The sequence below is a fragment of the Orbicella franksi genome, chromosome 13 (genome assembly GCF_964199315.1).
Source record: "Orbicella franksi chromosome 13, jaOrbFran1.1, whole genome shotgun sequence".
NCBI lineage: Eukaryota > Metazoa > Cnidaria > Anthozoa > Scleractinia > Merulinidae > Orbicella > Orbicella franksi.
In genome coordinates, this window is record NC_138157.1 from 4,373,684 (window position 1) to 4,396,014 (window position 22,331).

At 38.3% G+C, this 22,331-nt stretch overlaps 1 protein-coding gene across 1 annotated transcript in view; it reads left to right on the forward strand.

The window, feature by feature from the left end:
- The window catches only part of LOC145466117 (5-oxoprolinase-like), a 33,316-nt gene extending 11,042 nt beyond the window's left edge, over nucleotides 1-22,274 (forward strand). The window contains exons 7-40 of the mRNA XM_081449891.1: nucleotides 2,842-2,921; nucleotides 3,136-3,185; nucleotides 3,388-3,433; nucleotides 3,770-3,836; nucleotides 4,003-4,091; nucleotides 4,739-4,856; nucleotides 5,613-5,667; nucleotides 5,811-5,898; nucleotides 6,169-6,410; nucleotides 6,493-6,581; nucleotides 7,166-7,247; nucleotides 7,797-7,890; nucleotides 8,162-8,211; nucleotides 9,925-10,063; nucleotides 10,195-10,307; nucleotides 10,474-10,537; nucleotides 10,647-10,700; nucleotides 10,843-10,892; nucleotides 10,998-11,034; nucleotides 11,825-11,935; nucleotides 12,036-12,137; nucleotides 12,484-12,565; nucleotides 13,073-13,165; nucleotides 13,265-13,374; nucleotides 13,755-13,829; nucleotides 13,929-13,985; nucleotides 14,364-14,453; nucleotides 15,020-15,154; nucleotides 15,257-15,406; nucleotides 15,894-15,968; nucleotides 17,920-18,002; nucleotides 18,631-18,794; nucleotides 19,417-19,514; nucleotides 20,088-22,274. Of these exons, the coding sequence (XP_081306017.1) occupies nucleotides 2,842-2,921; nucleotides 3,136-3,185; nucleotides 3,388-3,433; nucleotides 3,770-3,836; nucleotides 4,003-4,091; nucleotides 4,739-4,856; nucleotides 5,613-5,667; nucleotides 5,811-5,898; nucleotides 6,169-6,410; nucleotides 6,493-6,581; nucleotides 7,166-7,247; nucleotides 7,797-7,890; nucleotides 8,162-8,211; nucleotides 9,925-10,063; nucleotides 10,195-10,307; nucleotides 10,474-10,537; nucleotides 10,647-10,700; nucleotides 10,843-10,892; nucleotides 10,998-11,034; nucleotides 11,825-11,935; nucleotides 12,036-12,137; nucleotides 12,484-12,565; nucleotides 13,073-13,165; nucleotides 13,265-13,374; nucleotides 13,755-13,829; nucleotides 13,929-13,985; nucleotides 14,364-14,453; nucleotides 15,020-15,154; nucleotides 15,257-15,406; nucleotides 15,894-15,968; nucleotides 17,920-18,002; nucleotides 18,631-18,794; nucleotides 19,417-19,514; nucleotides 20,088-20,195 (3,140 nt within the window). The 3' untranslated portion in view covers nucleotides 20,196-22,274. The remainder of the gene's footprint in view (nucleotides 1-2,841; nucleotides 2,922-3,135; nucleotides 3,186-3,387; nucleotides 3,434-3,769; nucleotides 3,837-4,002; nucleotides 4,092-4,738; nucleotides 4,857-5,612; nucleotides 5,668-5,810; nucleotides 5,899-6,168; nucleotides 6,411-6,492; nucleotides 6,582-7,165; nucleotides 7,248-7,796; nucleotides 7,891-8,161; nucleotides 8,212-9,924; nucleotides 10,064-10,194; nucleotides 10,308-10,473; nucleotides 10,538-10,646; nucleotides 10,701-10,842; nucleotides 10,893-10,997; nucleotides 11,035-11,824; nucleotides 11,936-12,035; nucleotides 12,138-12,483; nucleotides 12,566-13,072; nucleotides 13,166-13,264; nucleotides 13,375-13,754; nucleotides 13,830-13,928; nucleotides 13,986-14,363; nucleotides 14,454-15,019; nucleotides 15,155-15,256; nucleotides 15,407-15,893; nucleotides 15,969-17,919; nucleotides 18,003-18,630; nucleotides 18,795-19,416; nucleotides 19,515-20,087) is intronic.
- Nucleotides 22,275-22,331: the final 57 nt, after the last annotated feature.

Genomic DNA, 22,331 nt, shown 5'->3' on the forward strand with positions numbered 1-22,331 from the left:
GGCCTCATTTGCATCTCCCTATCACTAAATATACCTAGTAAACACCTCCCTGGATATGACGTCCAGGCCAAACAAAATGAGAATGCTCTAACTCTCATCAGCTGTCGTGCACTCTCGTCAAATTTGAACCTGCCCAAAGATGTCTCTTTTGTTGGCCTAAACTGGCTGCATGAGAGTCGACAAAACTCTTGAGCAACTTTCATCTTTCTACTCTTGGCAGCTGTCTCATTATTCATTCCTTTTATGGGTTAAAAGAGCAGTTTTGGTATCTCGTATGGTGTTCAGCCACAAAAGATCCACAGTGGGAGCTTTTACAGTACCTTTTAGGGTATTGAGCGGACCAAATCTGACAGGAGATAATGTTTTGTTTTAGGTACCTTGGTACCTCTTAGAGGTGAAAAAAATCTCAAGCCATGCACACAAAGAAGGATCTTGGTACCTCTTAGGGTTTTTTTTCAAAATTTCCGATGAGCACCCCCGCTCCTTTTTATATGGGAGTCAGCAGTCCCCCCTGGTGCAGCCTGGCTTGCCCACCTCGTCATTCACGGCTCTTTTCCAGCTGTCCCTGGGATGGCCACGGCTCCTCTTCACCTGTGGGTTTCACCTCAGTGCATGCCTGGTGACATTGCTGGTCAGTTTCCTGAGGGTGTACCTTATTCAAGCCCATTTACACCTTCTTATCTGAGTGTTGAGTTTTACCTGTTCGGCTCTTGCCCACAATTCTTCATTCTGTATGACCTCTGGCCAGTGGATGCCCAAGATGGACCTCAGGCATCTGTTGACAAAGGACTGTAGTTTGTTGGAGGTTGCTCTAAATTGTTACTCTTCATTGCTATGAGCCATAAAGGAGGACAGACTCACATTGGTATTGAATATCCGTAGTTTGGTCTTCCTTCACCTTTTACCTTAATACAGTTGCCTTCCCAATCCTTACCTGTATGTCCTGAACATATCCACCATCCTTGCTGATGTTACTGTCAAGGCCTCCTCTTCATCAAATTCTTCCCCATCCAGTTCTATCTTGTCTGCATTCCTGGTGTTGATCCTCATCACCTTTGTTATGGAAATGCTGATCCTAAGGCCCATTTTCACTTTGATTGTTTCAAGCCAAGTTAGCTTGGATTGCATGCCCTGGTGGTTATGTGAGAGCAGGGCGATGTCGTCAGCAAAGTCCAGATCTGCTAGCCGGGTCCTTAGGGTCCACTGTACACCAACTCAATGTTTGTTTTGTTGACTTTCACATTACCCAGTTGATGACTAACAGAAACAAAAAGGGTGACAACAGGCATCCCTGGGGCACTCGTTGAACATCTCACAGGCATCTCTGAGGCACTCCGGTGAGTACCTTAAATGGTTCTGAAAGAACTCCATTGTGCAAGACAGGTGGTGTACGACGGTAATGCTTTTCTCTGGGAGGTCACAATGATGTAACAGCTTCCACAACACTTCCCTGTCAACACTGTGAAAGGCCCTCTTAATCCATAAAGTTTGTGCGAACAGGAGAGTACCATTTGAGAGACTGTTCCACAATGATCCTCAAGGTGGCATAATTGATCTGTACATGATCTTTCTTTCCAAACCCAGCTTGCTCACCCCGCCGTCGTTTATCCAGCTCTACTCTCGGTCTTTGCAGGACTGTCCCATTCATCACTTTTTCAGCAGTCTATAGCAGCGTGATGCCTCTCCAGGTCTTGCATTCCTTCAGATCTGCCTTCTTCAGAGGCTTGGTCAGGTAGCCTTCTTTCCAGTCATGACATCTCTTAATGTGTTTGTCTCCCAGATCTTCCCAAACAGTTCATGCAACACCTTGGTCGAGCTGGTCAAATCGGCCTTGATGGTATGCCATCACGGCCAGCTGGTCTTCCATTCCTCAGATATCTGATAGCTCTCTTAATCTTTGCTTTAACTGGCCTGTTCTCATTGACCTGCAGAGGTTTGAGAGGTGTGTCGGCTGGTTCTGTGTGTGCTATCTCATTTGGCAGAGGTCGGCTGAGCAGCTCCCTAAGTGCTCTGCTCATCTTGTTCACGGTTCCTCTTGATTGGTGAGCACCTCTGCTGTTGGCTCTGACAGGTCTGTCTGTGATCTTTGTAACACTTTCCTGTGTTCTTCTGATGAAATAAAGTTCTTTCAAATCATCCTTGCCTGCTGCTCCCTCTGCCTGTCTTTTGAGGTCATCCAGAAAGTTCCTTCGGTCTTTTCTGATGCTTTGTATAACCTCCTTGTTGGCTTAACAGTATTTGATCTGGGCTTCTGCTTTCTTGGCCCTCATTCTGCTGCGATTCAACACCTCTCTCACCTTCTGTCTGGCTTTAGTCTTCTTCAGAGTGTCTATGCTTGCATAGACCATGTGCTGCTTGGACTTCCCGACTTTTCAGCATTTCCTCACCTCTACCTCCATGCATGTTTCATTCCCTGTCACTACTGTTTGGTTCTCCTCTTCCCCAAGATGTTGCTCATTTTATTGAAGGCTTGTAAGACAAGGTAAGACAAGACAAGGTAAAACCCCAACAAAAATTGACACAACAAAAATATTGGAAAAACCCAAGGGCAGATTGCCAGGTCAGAAGGAAGTCAAACAGGCAAAAGCAATACAGACAAAAGTTTTATTCCCACCACTTTTGACTGTGCAATTTCCTCCTGACCCCGACTATCTGCTCTGGATCCCCGAAGATGATTCTGAGATTCCTGAAACTTTTTGTTACACCAAGTTTACTTTGTCCCATCCCAGATAATGTAATGCCCTGGATCTTTGCACACAGCCCAGGCCTTGCAGAGGTGCTGTGAGGCCTATTAGAGATAGGATGTTTAATATAATAGACAGTTTTTTTGTTCTGTTCAAGCTTGTGCTGATGCTTATTTAACACCATGCATCAAGAGATATGTAACTGGATTCATGTCTGGTTTCAAGAGTGGAATTGAGGTAATTAATAATTATCTTTAACTGTAACAAATCGAAATGATTCAGAGACCATAGTGCAGCATATTTCCCCGAAATCACGAATAATTTATTTTCACAAAACTGGACCTCTTATTTTGATATAAGTTTTATTCTAGTCAATGACATTCTTTGTTTACTGTGAATAGTTGCTGTGAAGCTATGGTTCTAATTTCTATTTTGCCTGTTATTTGTATAGGACAAAGTTCTTTTCATGCAGTCAAATGGTGGACTTACACCTGTGTCAAAGTAGGTACTTAGGATTATTTTGTGTACTGGTAATCAAAAGACTTGCTTGTAGGGCTGCTGGGAAAAGTAACGGCTTGAGAACTCACCTTTGTTGTTTTTTAATGTAATATGTGGTTATCTGTAACAGATTTGACTGTGTTTCAGTGCACATCATTGTGTATACTCTGGAGATCTGACCGTCGATGTGTATTTCTCTCTTTAGGTTTTCTGGATCTCATGCCATTCTCTCTGGCCCAGCAGGAGGAGTGGTAGGTGTTTTAAATCTAAATATTTTGTACCTGTTTTATACCTGACAGCTGAATGCCTTTATTATAATGATCTCCATCCTTTTCATCATCATTAATATGATGACGATTCTCACCCTCATCGTCATTGTCATTGTCATCATCATTGTAACAATCATCGTCATTCCCATTATGATGCTCACCATTAACACTACCACAGTTATTACCTCTGATCCATCACTGTCATGATCCTCCTCTTACCCCATCATCATCATCATCATCATCGTCGTCGTCGTCGTCATTGCCGTCGTCATCACTACCATCATAATGAAATATCTTATTAGTTGTCACTGATTGCAGGTTGGTTATGCCATGACAACGTACCATGCAGAGACGGAACAGCCTGTTATTGGATTTGACATGGGTGGTATGTAGTGTAAATGGAGAGAGTTCGAGTTACTTACCAACAGGATTCAAGACTTCCTCAGATTTTGAAGACCAATGACCTAAGTGGTAGCCAACTATATATCTTTCTCTTGACTATATATATTGATATGGTGTAATGACGAGGGCTATTTTGTGCATATAATTAGGAACTTCGACTGATGTGTCTCGCTTTGCTGGTCAATATGAACAAGTCTTTGAGACAACAACAGCTGGAATAACTATACAAACCCCTCAGGTACATGATTGTAATATATTGTTTGGTTGGTTGACATTGTTGGTGTAGCAAGAAGGAGGCCCAAATCCTTTATCATGTGCAACTGACTTTGAGGTTGGGTCTTTTGCTAAGAAACCCACACTTGGGCAAATATAAATAGCACAATTGACGTACCTGCATGTTTAGCTGTTCTCTGACTTTTCATTTCCATTCTGACCCACTGAGAATGATCATCATAATCAAATTGATTATAATTATGGAAAATTGGTAGCAATTTATTTTCCTTTGTGTCTGGAGGATAATTTCAATAAACTTTCATAAAAGCCAGCTGAAAAATTCAAATATATGCGTGACTTTGACATTGCTTACTGAGGATTGATGCATTTGTTCATAAGCAGAATTCTTAGAGTACCATTATGACAGTACATACGTCAGTACATACGTAATTGAACTACCTTGTTTGGTAGAAGTGTTGCGTGTTGAGGAAGTTAACGGAACAAGCCGACTCTGTCATAAATTGCAAAAAATAAAAACTCGATCAATATTTTCTCCAATATGGTCATCACACTAGTTCTATAACAGATATGTCATGAATTTATCAGAGAGTGTTATTCATCAATATGCTTAGCTATCGATTTTATACTGAAAGAATTGTTACTGACAAACAGTTGGACATCAACACTGTGGCAGCAGGTGGTGGATCACGCCTGTTTTTCAGGGCGGGGCTGTTTGTTGTTGGGCCTGAGTCAGCTGGTGCCCATCCAGGACCTGTGTGTTATCGGAAAGGTGAAGAATTATTTATTTAGCCAAATAGTTTGCCGAAATGCCACATAAACTGTACTTCTTACATTTATATAATGCCAAGAAGGGTGCTTATAAATCCCATTGTTATTTAACAAAGTGGAGTTTCTCATTAGACATTAACATTCTTTCATCTCTCAACCAGATCAATCTTGACACAACACGCTATTTGTTTACATTCATACACGCATACAACTTAATTTGACAAAGCAGGTTAACAGAAATGTTATGTGCTCATTTAATCCCATGCTTTCACGGACATCTGAGATTCAAGCTGAAGTTTCTTATTAGCGAGGAAAGACTTATTTTTTCCTTTCTTTCTTCTTCCCTCCCTCCCTCCCTCCCTTCCTTCCTTCCTTCATCCATCCATCCATCCATTCATTCATTCATTCATTCATTCATTCATTCATTCATTCAGTTGGTCATTCGGTCATTCATTCACTCATTCATTCATTCATTCATTCATTCATTCATTCATTCATTCATTCAGTTGTTCATTTGTGAAGAATAACTTGAGGTTCCTATGACTGGTAGTTACTTGCGTGCAGGAAATCACAGCCACGTAGTGACACATCAGAGACACTTCATGGATCGCTGTTGTATGGTGTCATCAAAATGGACATTTTTGGGGTGCAAACTACAGATTCTTTAAGGCAGAACCCACTATTCAGTGATTCTACCAAAGCACCATTTTGTCCCTTGATAATGTCGATAATATAACAAATTAATTACTCTTTGCAGGGGGTCCCCTTGCAGTTACAGATGCAAACTTGGTTCTTGGGCGTATACTTCCAGAGTAAGTTCAAGATTAATCTGAATGTATACAACAACAGCAACCAACCATTTATTTGCTGTTATACAGGGAATATCTGCAGTGTAGATGTAGAGTAAGAAGACTTGTAAAGCAATGTTAGTAGTAAAAATGTCAATTCTTTTTAGATTCTTCCCCAAGATTTTTGGGCAAGGCGAGAATCTTCCACTGGACAAACAAGGAACGTCAGAGGCTTTTCGGAAACTCACAAAAGAGGTGAAATACATCTTTATTCACTCATCTATTATGTTTTCATCGATATGTAGTCAAATTGCTATGTACCTTTTCTTTGCTTTCGTTGTTTTGAGTTTAAAGGATCTCTTATTATTTATTAATCAAATGAATTTATGATTGTGATGAGACAAATGGTAAGTGTTTTAAGTGTATTTTAGGGAAATATTCTTTAATCTTTCTGTAGACAAAAAATTATTTCTGATCACTTTTTAAAAACTCATTGAATTTGTTCTAACGTGCATTTATTTTTAGATCAATGAATTTTTGGCCACTCAAAGCAATGAAAACAGAAAAGATACACTGAGTGTTGAAGAAGTGGCCATGGGTTTTGTTACAGTTGCCAACGAGACCATGTGTCGACCCATTAGAGCTTTGACGCAGGCCAGAGGACACAACACTGCTCGACATGTTCTTGCATGTTTTGGTGGTGCAGGTGGTCAGCATGCATGTTCTATTGCTCAGTCATTAGGAATGTCAACTGTGTTTATTCATCGGTAATTAAACATAGTTTTTGTAACTTTTTACCTCAATCTTGTTAAGTGTGGAGAATAAAACAACCTTCTTATTGTTTGGTAGCCATTCAGGAATCCTTTCTGCCTTTGGATTGGCCCTGGCAGATGTTGTGCATGAAGCTCAAGAGCCATGTTCCTGTGTTTATAGCAAAGGTGCTTAATTGTTATTTTATCAGCTACATCACCAACAGGTGTTGCAGCATCCTCTAATGCAATCATCCTCGGAGACCCAGGGGCAGTCCGTGGGGGTGAGGGATAGTCAAAATGATTGAGGTGGAGCCCTTGACGTTCTCTCAAACTGTTTTGCACTGAATTTTTCCCCTGTAGTTTCGACTTTCCCTCACCACCGACCCAGTGACTGCCCAAATATCTCTAAGGATGAGACGTAATAGCCCTGATAGACGTAACAGACGGTAAGAGCATTATTGTAATAGACTAATAATATAATTTATAATTATAATGGCTAGCTTTCAAGTTTCAATTAATCTTTGGATCTTTTCAAAAATGCATTGATTGTACACAAAAGCGGGCCAAAGGATCAGGATCCATTTCTTGCCAGCAGACCTTACCTAGCACATGTTTTCAGTCAGATGGTAATGAAGGAATGCCTGATTGCTTTCCATAATCAAACTGTAAACCCACAGTGAATACCAGAAATGTTCAAAAGTTGTCTAAAGTAATTTTGTTGCTTCTGGACTTTGCTTAAAGAGTTTTTGTACAATACCTTGTTGTTGTAGATTCGTACCAGTACCTAGAAGGAAGAATTGGTCTCCTTACTCAACAGTGCAAAAAGGAGCTCAAAACGCAAGGCTTTGATGAGTGAGTTTCTGATACTTTTATTGGTCAGTGAGGAAACCCTCTGGATATCTATTGAGGGAGTTTTACGGTACAAGCAGCAAAACGCCTTTAATGAAGCGCGATGTGCGAACCTTGGAAACAGTTAGTTATTGTATTCAACTATGTTACAATGCTGTCAAAGTATGCTTAGCACCTGCAGAGATCGGGTGAGATCCTTGAATGCTTTACAATGTCAAGTGTTGCAAAAGATTGTCTAGTTTTGTAGTCTTATCATAGCTTCATCTGCACCATGGCGCCTTTTTATTGGTTACACCAATTAGACATGTCTAACGATAAAAGCATTATAATTCAGTGTAAACGCATCTTTCGTCTGTGGCTTGCTATACTCAGTGAGCTTTGTTGAGAGGTAAAGAACAGGGACATTAACAGCAATATTGTAAGGAATAAACATGACAGCTTAGAATGACAAAATTGTCTCCCAATCTATGGGATCTATTACAGTCGGTCTGTCTTCATTGAAGCTTTTCTAGTGAATGTGATCTTCGTAATTGTGAACTTCTTGCCTCTCAGAACTCAAATATCTACTGAAGTATTCCTGCACATGAGATACGATGGAACTGACTGCGCTTTGATATGCAATGTATCTCCTTGCAAAACAGAGAAGGTAATTTCTAGAGATAGCAAATATGCACTTTATTGGCATTTCTTTAGGTGTTTTTGATGGTAATCTACTTGCCGTGAACACCACCAAGCAACCATCTTGTCTTTTTACAAAATAACCATGTCTCTTGCCGAAACTGTTCACACAGATTATCTAATTACCTTTATTCTAATGTTCTATGTGTGGTATATTTCATTTTGCTCCTACCTTGCTGGGGCCAGGAAATTCTAAAACCATTCCTCTTAAACTATGTACTGATTTCATTGCTTGACAGCTGCGAGAGAGTACTTCTTTTGGTGACTTTCGAAAAGTGTTTACAGACAGGTAATTGTTAAAAAGTGTATTAGTATTAATTGCTTGTCTTGTTTCTTCGTTTTCTCCTAAAAGAGGGCTTTGCATTCACCTTAAACGCGAAAGGCCTTGAGTTCGATAATCGCAATTTAAGGCAATGAAAGTCTGTGGAGAGTACATTTGCTTCTTGAAAACCTTGAAATTTGAGGGGAGAAGGGACAAGCAGCTGCCAAAGAGCTTGAAAAAAAAATTGCCCAAATTGTGTATAAACTAAAAAAGACTTACGCTTGATCAAATCTGGGAGATATCTCTTTAATCTGAGCATCTAGGGTCACATCAAAAAAGTGATACAGTAAAAACCCGCGTGTAAGAACCTACTTTTTTCAGAGTTTGGCAAAACAGTTTCTTGTATTATGGGGTACTTATTGACAGTTTAGGCTAAGTAGGTTCTTAATTAGGTTCTTAATTTCTACAGAGTAGACATTGTTGTTGATTATCAGAAAATAGTATAAAATCTGGTCTGTTCTTCATTATAAAGATTTATTAATGTACTCATGTTGCCAAAAGTCCAACAACATTAATTGATCAATGATACAGTACTGTATATAAAATGTATCTTTCCATCAAGAACTGTCAATATGGAAATACTGCTGCAACAGAAACAAATTGAATTGATAGAAATTGCAAAAAAAATTAGATATATATTATATATACAATTCAATTTTCTAAACTCTCGATCACCTTTTTGGTTTTTGGTAAAAAAAAATATAAATTAAATAGTTAAACCCCACATATAAGAACCTGCTGGAATTTGTTTGGCTAAACAGGTTCTTATATTTTGGGGTATTAAAAAAACAAATTTCTGCCTGAAGGTTCTTAAATCCCTAGGTTCTTACACGTGGGTTTTACTGCGCTTCTTTAGTGGATGGCATTTTTTAAAAATTAGCTTGTCCTCGAAAAGTCCTTTAATTTTTATTTCAAAAAAGTGCACGAACCCTGTTTTACAGAGCAGACATTTATGATTAGCTTCAAAATGACACTGGTGAGAAATTGAAGTTATTACAATTTAACACTGTTCAGCTTTCTTCGATTTGGTGCTTTAATTTGCGCTCCTAATTCCCGACTGTGGCAAGCAAAGTGGTTTGACACTTCACGTAAATTGCTAAGTAACGACAAGGGGAGTCAAACATATGACCTGCTGCCCACTGGTCGGATGCTCTAACCATGTAGACAACAGGGAACGTATGGAGCTAGAGAACTTGCTACGTTTATAATTATGTAACATACTGTGTGACCTGTATACGGCCGTTAGTATAATCAATGTCAAAAGTGTCGCATATGATGATCAATATAGAAGTTTGAGCCTATGCATTATATCCTTCCATTACGTATACATCTGTAGGCAAGACAGTGTCACTCTCTGTGCAGGTCCAGAGGTGTATGAATGGATACTAGCAAACGGATGGGTCCATCTGACAAAATCGGGTTACAACAGCCAAACAACCTGCTGGGTATTATCATTGTGAGAGGCTAACATCAAATGGCAGATGGTAATAGAAAGAGATGCATTACTTCCATCGTAGGCACCCTAACATAGCGGAAACTGGAGTTGACCCTGATACATGCCTAGGCTAAGGGCACTCTTTTCCTTTAGAACCTTTGTTGTATAAAGCTTAGTTTTTCCAATTGTAATTTCTCTATTGTGACTGGTGCTGTGTTTCATTTCTATTTTCTTCTCAATGCAAGGTACTTGCAAGAGTTTGGCTTCACCATACCCAACCGTGACATTATGGTTGATGACATCCGAGTACGAGGATGTGGACATTCCAGAACATCAGTCATTCATAAAACAACTCATTCAAGCGCTCTACCTCCAATTAAAAAAGTGAGCATGCAAGATGATTTTCAAAAGCAGCAGTAAAGTGAAAGACTCCTACTGTTATCTCTAAATAACTGTTAGAGGTGCTTGTCCAGAAAGGTAGAGGTTATGTTGACTGCAATCCGTTTTGAATTTAGATCACCAAGTGTTTCTTTGATGGTGGTTTTCTTGATACCAGAGTGTATTTGCTGAATGATCTAGCTGCAGGGCAGTCCATAGAGGGACCTGCCATTGTCATAGATCAAAACAGGTACTCTTACTACATTATATTGTTGGTACTCTATAACATTTTTTCCTGCATCTATTCTTTTACTCTTCAAATATACGAAGCTTAAAGATGGCACTTGGTATTCTGTTTTGAAGATATTCACTTGGGGCACAATAGTCATTATTTATGACTGTTAATTTATTCACAGTACCATCCTCGTGGAACCACAATGTACAGCATATATTACAACATCTGGGGATATTAGGATTGAGGTTAGTTGATTCCCAAATGATCTTTCACTTCTTTACTTACTTTTAAATTTAATGGCAAGTTTCTTTTGCCTCCCAGTGTCTCATGTTAACGGTGCCAAATGTCTTGCAGATTGGTAAAAACAAAGGGAAAAAACAAGTTACCACAGATCTAGATGCCATACAAGTGAGTGAGGAGCTTAGATTGACAAACTTTAGTACATTTCTTCTCATACCAAACATGTGCCTATTTGTTTTATTTATAAGTATTTGAATGGTTTACCTTGCTTTATATGAAGATCATTGATTTTTTTTTCTTAAATCTGCAGCTTTCTATATTTTCTCATCGCTTCATGAGCATAACAGACCAAATGGGAAGGTACATACCAATGTGTAGTTATTGATTTCAGTAGTAAGATGGTGAACAATGAAAACACTCTAGTCTTACTGAGTATGTACTTTTGTTATTTATCTCCTTCTATAGAGTTCTTCAAAGGACATCAATTTCTACTAATATCAAGGTATATGCATATTAAGTCATTGCTGACATAGCTTTTAACTTGTTTACTGAAAGACAGTTTTGCCTTTTATTACCCATGGGCAAGATAAGTAACTTAATTAGTCCATCAATATGCGTAAGCCCTTGGCCTTGCCAACAAAAATGTGCCATACTGTGTCACTTCATGCTCATTTCTGTAGCTTGCGGTTGTGGAAGAAGATCCACTGATTTATATTCCATTGCAAACCCTTTGTAATCAAGTCATGCCATCACATGAGTTTTATTAGACAAGTTTCTCTTATACTCACATTCACTTTATATCGTTGAAAAATATACCTTGGTAAAATAGGACGGTATATTTACAAATTAGAAGGCTTGTCATTACTAGCAATACACTTGCCACAGTCAAACAGTCATGGGCCATGTCCAGCATGCAAAATAAAATAAAATAAAAGAACTGCTCCTTAAAACTTTTCTCAGGACTCTGAAAGGTTGTCGGTGCATTGCATGAGCTGAAAGGCAGAAAAGCCCTTGTTCATTAAGTTTCCTGTAGTCTATTCAAAAGTGACACCATTCCCTTCTTCGTCAAAATATAGTGCCCATTTCTCCCTGATTTGATGTACTGAGGGCACAGGGTATCGCTTATCAGCTTGATATTTATCTTAATGTAACTCCTCATTTTTCTAACACTGGACAAGTGGCTTGTGTCCTACTGCATATTGTAGAAAGCTCTGATCCAGCCTTAAATAAGATTTGGTTGCAGTTACCCTTTCGGTAAGATGCATGTGCTGTATAACTGTGTTTTTGTTAAGGAAAGGCTTGATTTCTCCTGTGCCATGTTTGGCCCTGGTGGTGGCCTCGTGGCTAATGGTCCTCATGTGCCTATGCATCTTGGATCAATGCAAGAAACAGTGAAATATCAGGTACGTTACTAACCTCTTCGTCACATGCAACAGTTCTGGTTGACTCCTAGATTTAGTTCAGTAAATTTAAGTGAATCCTGACGACAAGTTCTGTTTGTAGATTGAAGAGCTAAGTGACAGTTTGAAAGAAGGTGATGTCCTACTTAGTAACCACCCAAGTGCTGGAGGGACACATCTTCCTGATCTGACAGTTATCACCCCAGTAAGTTGTCAAGGACCTTTAACCTAACCCTTCATTTCCTAAAAGTAAATCAGATATTCTTCTTATACTGCCATCATGATCATCACTGTTCTTTGTGCCAGTAGACGCATAAGGTGGTAACATTCTGTTTCCACTGTGTGCTATCCCTGACTACCGCTCTCAAGGTGTTCTGCTAATACATTTACATATGTCCTGAGGATGAAGGAAGTAAGCAAGTCACAGTACAGACAAGAAATAGATTGGATTAAATTAATTAATTAAATTGGTTACTTTGTAATAATTATTAAACCTAGAAATAAACTAATTGACAGAAACCAATGTGACCAATGATTTTGTTTTTAATTAGGTATTCTATCCTGGCCAACCAAAACCTGTCTTTTTTGTGGCAAGTCGAGGTCATCATGCAGATGTTGGAGGAATAGCACCTGGTAAACTACCTTAAAATTATTTCTGAGTGTTAGTATGACAGCAGTCCACAATGCTTTTGTTGCAAAGATTATGTAAGTTATCTGGTCAGAGTCTTGACGTTTCTGGTATATCAGTTCATGATCCTAGTAAAAGATGAAAGTTGCTCTACTGTTACTGAAAGTTACATCTTTGTTTACGATGGAAATACTAAGGTTAAGGATACAGCACTAATGGCATATATCACTTTTCCAGGACTCCCAGGTCACGTTTTCCTACAAGCTTTCCATCACCACAATCTCATTACCCTGGTGAAAAAGCTAACCAGGTCTTTGATCCTTAAAGACAGGGATCTTTCAACGACTCTCGAACTTTGAGTCTTTGAAAGAGGATGATCGTGTTAAGATTGCTGCAAGGATCTTCAAAGATCTTTATGTATATCTTTAAAGTTCCTAGTGGATTTTCATCAGGGTATGCCCTATAGTATATTTTGGATTAATATTTAGTACAGGATTTGTTTTGTGTTTCAGGTTCAATGCCACCAAATTCTCATAGCATCTTTGACGAGGGGGCTGTCTTTATGTCTTTTAAACTAGTAGATAATGGAATCTTTCAAGAAGGAGGTAACATTCATAAGTCATGTGAAAACACTTGTAAATTGTTGTCAATTGCTATTTTATACTTGTGTTGTTTAAATTAAATTATGTATTGTTGTTTATTAGCTCTTAAAGAAATGCTCCTGGAGCCTGCTAAGAACCCTGGCTGTAGTGGAAGTCGTAATGTGCAGGACAACATCTCAGATCTAAAGGCACAGGTGGCTGCCAATCATAAGGTAAGTGTTGTCAGAGGTATGAAAAAGAGGAACTATGAAAAAGCGAATTAATGTAATACCTAATTTTATATTGCTATAAACCTGCTGTTTTGTATTGATAAGTTTTATTAAGGAGTTATTAATATTGTTTGTAAGTAGTGACTACCCCAATCATTCTACTTTTGCTAGCTTTTTATTGCAATGCACTGAAGAGTAGGTTTCCTGAAACCTCTTTTCTCATGTATATTTATACTCTTGATGAAATCCAAGTTCTTACCAACATAGAAGCAGATGGCAACAATCATGTAACACGGGTTAGGTGGCACTTTCAATGGTTCATGTGTACCTTGCCGAACTCTGACCATTATATTTAAATTCATGATTCTAATATTATTATCCAGGGAATCAACCTCATAAATGCATTGATTGATGAGTATAGTCTCCCTGTTGTGCAAGCTTACATGGAATACATTCAGGTAAAAAAGAGTTTTCCTTTAACCTCCATGAGTTGACTGCGCAATACATGACAGTATTAAATGAAACTGATGATATCCTATTGAAATTATGTCCTTCAGCAAAATGCAGAGTTGGCCGTTAGAGAAATGTTAACAGAAATTGCCCTCAAAACAAAGGTATGAATTTTGTTGTCTCCTTCTGGCGAAGCTGCTTTCTATTGGTTTAAAGAAATGCATCAGTTCTTCAGTTTTGGATTTCAGTTTGAATGACTATGATTCTTATCTATTATCAATAGTGATTCTCTTGGCGTGTCACATATGAACCTAGTAAAATGGCTTTGCTCATCTAGAGTCCCTCTGTAACTCAGTGGTTAGAGCACCCAATCGGTATCTGGGTGGTATCTGGGACTAGTTGTGTAGATACATTGACATAATTTATTGTTTATTACAAAATGAAGTTTAAATTTCTCCCCATTATTAATTTTTCAAATGTTTCAAGTGAATATAGTTGTTGTGAACCCCTTTCTTGTATTATGTCCTTTATCATCCTCACAGGAACGGACAGGAAAGTCAGTGTTACAAGCTGTAGACCATATGGACGATGGAACGCCAATCAATCTCACAGTCTCCATCGATGAAAACAAGGTAAACCATTTCAAGACTTCAAGGTATTCACTTAGTAAAGAAGTACAAGACTCCCCAACCAGAGCATGGTTACAGTCTTGTTTGTGGTCAAATTTTAACAAAATTATTTATGTATGTCCAGTCACTGTTGCACCATCATCTTTACAAAGACACCAACAACATCAATCTTTATCAATCTTTAAATTTTCGTATATAAGAGAAAATAAACTTATTTCAGGTTTAATATTTTCAGATAGAAAGAGAGCACAACAAATTACAAATAGCAAATACCAGTCGAACTTAGCGACTGGGCCATGCAGAAAAAAACGCTCTTCGACAACTTTCGACCATTGTTAACAATGACATCGCCATCAAGTTCAATCAAAATTAGGAGCTGTCACTTACCGACAGAGGTTAACAGAAGAAAGGTTGTAGATTTTACAGTAGCCAGATCAAATGAAGTTGCAAAGCAGCTTGCAACCTACTTCGGTTCAGTTTGTTAAAATAAAAGAAATAAGTCACATTATTGCAGCCATTGTCATCCATATCAAAATAATCTACTTATCAATCTACGTTTTTGTTTGCAGGGTAGTGCAGTATTTGATTTTGCTGGAACTGGATATGAGTCCTATGGTAACTGTAATGCACCTCGTGCTGTTGCTCTCTCAGCTCTTATATACTGCCTGCGGAGCATGGTCAAGTACGATATTCCCCTCAATCAGGTATAATAAAACATCAGCTGGAACCAGTGATTTTAACAAATTTAATTTAACATGAAAATGTGTTCTCCAGTAGTTGCAGTGTCTTGATCGATATCTCCTCAGGGTTGTCTAGTGCCAGTGAAACTTCATATTCCTCATGGAAGTCTGCTGGATCCATCACCTTCTGCAGCAGTTGTTGGTGGGAGTGTGCTGACCACTCAGAGGATTGTAGATGTTGTTCTGAAGGCTTTTGGTGTCTGTGCTGCCTCTCAGGTGCTCAAAATAAGCTGCTTTATGAGTTTAAGCTTGATATTTATTAAACATTAACATTATCCAAGCAGTCTCCCTGGTTAACAAAATCTTTGCAGGATCTTCAGGGATCTCCAAAGATCTTTGTGGCCATTTTATGGCAAGGATCTTTAAAGTTCTTGCTCAGGATCTTCAAGGGTCTTCATGGATCTTGCCAAAAGAAGGAAGGATTTTCTCAAACATTGTGGCGAATCGTCACAGATCATTTGAAGATCTTTGCTTTAATCATTGCTTAGCAGTCTAACAAAGATCCTTAATGAATACTTCCCAGATCTTGGTCAGATCTCTAAAGATCTCATACATTCTTAAGGATAGTCATAGTTTTTTTGCCAGGACAGGCAATATTACTAAAATGTTCAACAGTGAATACCCAAATCCACGAGTCGGAACATTTTTCTCTGTCCAAGCGTTACACCAAGATGGTGAATCTCAACTGTATTTTCTATTGTAGGGGTGTATGAACAACATCACATTCGGTGATGAAGGTTGTGGTTATTACGAGACAGTTGCTGGGGGATCAGGAGCAGTAAGTACGACCATATCACAAATATTTAGCTCTGCTCCTAGTGCTTAGCGCACGTCTTGCTGCACTCCAACTAGATTTTTCTTAATTTTATTGGAATGGTAACAACATACAAAGATACAAAAAAAGATGTAAAGTTTATATGAAATATTTCATATATGAACTGCGGTTATAGATGAAAGTGAAGAATGATCATCGCAGTTAATTTTCCAATTTAAGCAATTGGAAAGAAGAAGCCTGAAAAAAAAATCAGGGCTTCAACGGGATTCCAACCCGTGACCTCCGCGATACCGGTGCGATGCTCTACCAACTGAGCTATGAAGCCACACATTGGGAGCGAGGTCAATTAATTGAGTTCATGTCTTCCCGTGAGGAGTGAAATGATGTAAAGTTTATATGAAATATTTCATATATGAACTGCGGTTATAGATGAAAGTGAAGAATGATCATCGCAGTTAATTTTCCGGCTTCTTCTTTCCAGTTGCTTAAATTGGAAAATTAACTGCGATGATCATTCTTCACTTTCATACAAAGATACACTAAACAAAACAAAAAAAACAACTAACTCTACTTACAATGATTGAATTACAGTAACCTACACTTACACTAATTACAATACAGTTGCCCTAGTAAACAATACAGATAAACGGTGTTTACAATTATAAAATATGCTACTTATCTAATTTCTTGCACTTAAGCCGACAACGGTAGTTATAATCAACTTAAACCGTATTTTGAATATATGATTTCTCTAGCTGTATTGTATTATTTCACTTATTCCTTAATATATTCTTAATATGGGCAACACAAAACAGAACAAAACAACGAAAAAGAAAGGATGCTCTAGTTTGTTTACCGCATATCATAACACCTCCTGCGTTGATTTAAAGAGGGGCAAGAGTGGGAGGAGGCCATAGAGCAGCATTCTAAGCCACTTGAGATAACTTTTCAATTTGAAGTTTAGAAGTGAGCTTTCTAATGAATTCTTTCAAGTTTATTTCCCTTTTAAGTAGTTTTTGTGTATATAAATACTACTTGGTAAATAACAGTGTGAAGTTAGTATTTTTTGACGACTTATTTGCGCCTTGAGGATAACAGCTTAGCTCTAAACCAACCAGTATTTCAAATGGAGGTGGCGAGAAGGAGGTGCCATTTTCTTGTTTGGACGATTTAATGACTTCAGAAAACAATTGCACTCCATCTAGAAACTGTAAACCATGACCTTGAGCCGAACATTTTCCCAGCTGGTATTTCCATTTGGTCGTATAAAATGAACCTTTTGGTTTGACAAACAATAATTACAGTCTACCCCCGATATCAGGAGTTCGAATTATCGAGAATTGGGAACAAATGACTGGGAATGAGGAAAAAAACGTTGTTTAATGTTTTTCTATTCATGCAGTGTACGTTTTAATCAAATTTAAATTACAGAATAGAGAATTTGAGTGAAAATAAAACAATACATCTCTAAATTGCTGTATAATCGGAACTTAAATTTAATGTTTTGGACTACTGTTCACTGTTTGTTTTGACTTGTCACGTATTGACAGACATTGTTCGAGTTATCGAGGGTACAATTATATAGAAAATGACCTGAAGGGAAACGTAAATTGCTTCGAGTTAGCGACAGGTTCGAGTTATCGAGGGTTCGGGTTACCGAGGGTAAAATTACAGTAAACGTATGACGGAAATCCAGGGAAAATCGATTTTGGTTAGCGTTAGCGCGAGGATTCGAGTTATCGGGAGTCGACTGTACAAAAATATTTAAAGGCAAGAGTAATCACTTTAATTTCCTAGTAGTTTGGTGATAGCAGTGTGGTTCTTTAACTAACCTTGTTACCACTGAGCAAAATACTGAAGGTGTGGGTGTTTTTTTTACCACAGTTGTAGTTGTAGGCGTTTACCATGACACTCCCATTCAACCTTAAAAAATTGACATATTATTTGTGTTTAGGGTCCCACATGGGAGGGACGCAGCGGTGTCCACAGCCACATGACAAACACTCGGATAACAGACCCAGAGATTATAGAACGAAGGTGTGTATACATCTGGCAAACATAACATCAAACTCTCGATGAATAACTCAAGCGATACCTTCAGCCAGAATTAGCAATAACTGATCTCTGCAGGTGCCATGTTGGCGTTCTCAAACACCATCCTGACAAATCAGTTAATATGATCGTGGGAGTACTCTCTATAAGGTCCTATAATGATAGCCTACACGGGGAGGCCCCGCCTGAAAGGGATACCTTTTTCAGGCTTCAGTTATATAAAAGGATAGGGATTTCACAAGTTGAGGTATATGAAAGGGTAGGGAAGTCTGTTATTTAGGAATTAAAAAGGGCCTCAAATTAAAATATTTCGAACAGACCCACTTTATGGCTGTATTACTTCAGTTATTATGCACTACATGAAAATGACAAGAAGACTTCCTTTTTAGAGATTTATTCATACGACGGGGCAGTTACATTGTTCTTAAGTAGGTATGTGAAAGGGTACCTCGGGGTGGTGCCTCCGCATAAAGAACTTTGTACCGTAGCCCCCTGGGGTATGATCTTATGCAAACATTTCCTGATACAAGTATGGCTCCCATAAAAATGCTCTTTAGCTTAGCCAGCATGTCATTGTCACTAATTAGTGAGTATTTTGTGATCTTCTCTACAGGTATCCTGTTATTCTACTTCGCTTTCATCTCAACCCTGGCACTGGGGGTGATGGTTTTCACAAGGGAGGGGATGGGGTGATTCGGGAGCTGCTGTTTAGAAGAACACAAGTTTTGTCAGTTTTATGTGAAAGGAGATCAGCCTTTCAACCTTATGGACTCCAAGGTAAACAAGAAGTGCTAAAAATGTTCATGATTGTTGTTGTTTTTGTTTTTGTTTTTGTTTTGTAGATGGGAAAGACATTAAGGCTAACTCTCAGGCCTTGATCTGTTAAAAGAAAAAAGAACAGCTGAACAAACATTAATGCTCTTTGACAATATCATCCATTGAATACCCCTGTTCCATAAATTACCGCAAAAACAAATCTCTATCAACAGTTGTACATCAGTGAATGGCACAATGCTTCTGAGTTTTTCTTCTCATAAATTTTGGCGACCTACCACGATCTCATTTTAAGATCATTATACGTGTAAAGCATGTCATTTTGAACATTGAGATATACCATTGTTTTCAGAATTTTCATTGTTTTATTATGTAGACGTGATTATATTTATTGTCATCAGTACGTTCCACTGGGCTGAAGAAGTAGTTAGATCAACCTGTTAAACTGAAGAGGCACAAATAACGTGATGGACAACAAATAAACCTCACAAGTGGCATAGGAAAACAGTCTTAGTTCCTTCGTGTTAGCAGGCTTAGGAACCTTAATGCATACAAAGCTGTTGAAGCTGACTCGTAATTTAATATATATTTAATATTCATCTTCAAGTTATGTTTAACATCACAGGAGGAAGACCTGGATCGCTAGGACTTAATCTTCTGATACAAAACAGTGGAAAAATAATTAACCTTGGGTCAAAAGCCACTGTCACTGTAAATGCTGGGGTGAGGCACTCAGAATATTTTGTAACTTTGTATAAATAAAATAGAAAATATTTCTGTAATACTAGCCACGAGTATTTCGATCATCAACTGAGCCTCCTTCTCCTTGGCTTTATGCAGGCGCTCTGTGGGCTTATCACAAGGAAGGGGAGAAGAAGATTACATGACGAGCCAAAAGAACGTCTGCGTATAGGAGGCTATCTTCTTCTCCGCTCTTGCCTATTATTGTAAAGGCTCCCAAACCATTCATGAAGACTTCACATTTGTCTGCATTTTGTTATTACCTAATGAAGGCTTTTCAAATGAGAAAAGAGTATGAGCATTTTTACAACATAAAATTGCTAATTCTTCCGTTGATTTGAATGGCCCTCACTGAATGAATCATGAAAAAATGCACAGACGTTGTTAAGTGTTCATCGTTCGAATGTTGCCCGTTCCTCTCTGTGCAAATTGGCCCAGAATTGTTTGAACCCACACCTTATAGTCCTGTAGCCAGGCATTCAGTAGCCGGGCATTTTATTGTTGAGGTACATGTGTTGTAACAGAAGTCATTTAATGTGTGTTTTTAATGTGCAGGACCATATTAAAGTCCAGACACCCGGCGGTGGTGGATATGGCAATCCTAAAAGTGACAATGCTGGAGGACTGGAATCTGGCATGTTAAACTCTGAACACAAGATTTAGGAAACGACGGCAACATGGTGAAAACAATGTAAAATTAATTAAAAGTAATAAATTTTTGCAAAATCACTCTACACTCCAAAACAAGTGCCCATGCATTAGAGCTTTGGCATCAATTTACAACTTTATAAATAACTGTTAATAATAAAATGTTTTGAAATTGATTTCAGCTACTTTTCATGTCTCTTTAGTCAAGCTCCAGACAGAAGAATCCTGTAATGAAACATCACTGTTACGCTGCAAAATGTAATAACAATCGCCGAATTGCGAAAATGTAATACTAACGCAAAATGTAATAACATCGACGCGAAATGTAATAAAGTATTCAACGCCGTTAAAAATGTTAAAAGGTTATCCTAATTATATAAGTAACATGTTCGGTTTGAAAAACTGTGCCTATGATCTTTGTTGAAATGGTAGCAGACTCAATCAGCCGGCCACGAATACCAGTTTCAGGCACAAATCGTTTTCTTACATTGCATGCCGACTCTGGGACAATCTACCTTCTCATGTCAGGGAGGCAACTGACCCGATCTCAAGAATTTCGTTGCCAAGCTCAAAGAACTTAAGCTCAGCCAGGTCGTTGCATTCTCCGGTTCTAGTTGATTGTTTAGTTGTAATAGCTTAGATACTTATTTTTTCTATCCTATATCTTAGGAATGTGTATATTTATTAGTATAATAGTTACACGTACATTTTTGTAATGAGCCTTCACTTTAGGCTCATTAATATATCCTGTTTAAACAAAGATTGTATATTGTAACGCAAAATGTAATAAGTTTCTAACGCATAACTGTAATAACGCAACATGTAATAGCTCTCCAATGACATGTATGATACTTCGAAATCAGTTAAGTTTATCCGACGTAGATTACGTGAATTGAATAACATGTCTTCAGGTTTTGCTCTCAACTCTTAAAAGCAGGGCCGTAACTAGCAAGAGGCCAGACGAGGCATTTTCCCCAGTTCTAGGCTTTATCCTCAATTTTTTAAAAAAAAAGTAATGTTGGTTGGAAAAGTAATTTCCAGAGAATATTTGTCATCGGCTGGTGAAATATTAAATCAGTGAGCGAATTAGGGGCAAAAGTTAACAAAAACTGTTTCAATGCTGTAAAGAGGATCGAATGGTGAGTTCACAAATAGACATACCCGAATGAGAAGTGCCAACAAACGAAGGTTATCGTTGAGTTCACTATTGAGAAGTTAATAAATGGGTGTTATTGTTTCGTTTGTACTTACCTGTTCTTTTTTTTAAATTAACCCTCCCTTCCCACCGTGAAGCAAATCTTCAACGAAAATTGCAGTGATACATAATGGCTCCGTTTAAAAAAAATAAGCGAAACTCGGTTTTTTTTGGAAGGGGTGGACTGGGACATTTTCAGTATTTTTTACTACAAAATAACCCTTGTTTACCAAAACAGGTTGCAGCGCCACCTCCCAAAATGTGCTATTTCTCAGTGATGACCCCCCGTCTCTGTAGCCTCAGTCCATCCCCACCAATAACCTGCTTGAATACATGTGCCATGAGCATTTTTACAGTAGACCTCTCATTTAAGACTTTGACTTCGTGTTGCCTTGCATTACATTTTGCGTTATTACATCACGCGTTAAAAAAGTACACTTTGCTTTGAAAAGTTATTGCATTTTGCGTTGAACACTTTTCCCGTCGATGTTGTTACATTTTGCGGCGATCTTATTACTTTTGCGTCGTAACTCCCCTCCTGAGAAAGGGCCTATACTTTGACTGGTGATAAAGTAAGTGGGAAAGTAATTCCGTGAGAGATAAAAGTTAATGATTCACTTGTCCATTGGAAAACATTCAGAATGGACTTGGTTCTTTAAAATCCTAGTGCTTTTTCAACCCATTTCTTAAGGTACAAAGCCCTAAAAGCATTTGTATGGAAACAAAGCATGACTGGAAAATGGTGAATGGTTCCATTTTCGTGGTCAAGTAAGAACCTTCCTTTTCTGTCAGTGGATAAATTTATATGCTGGCAAAGTTGTTTACATATTTTTTATTAGCATTTGTAGGAGACCAGAAATAAGCGTGTCCCTCAAACAAGTCTTGTCAAAGATTTGCTTGTCCTCGTGTCATCAAATTTCTACTTGTCCCAGACAAGGTTTAGGTGTACCCTGACG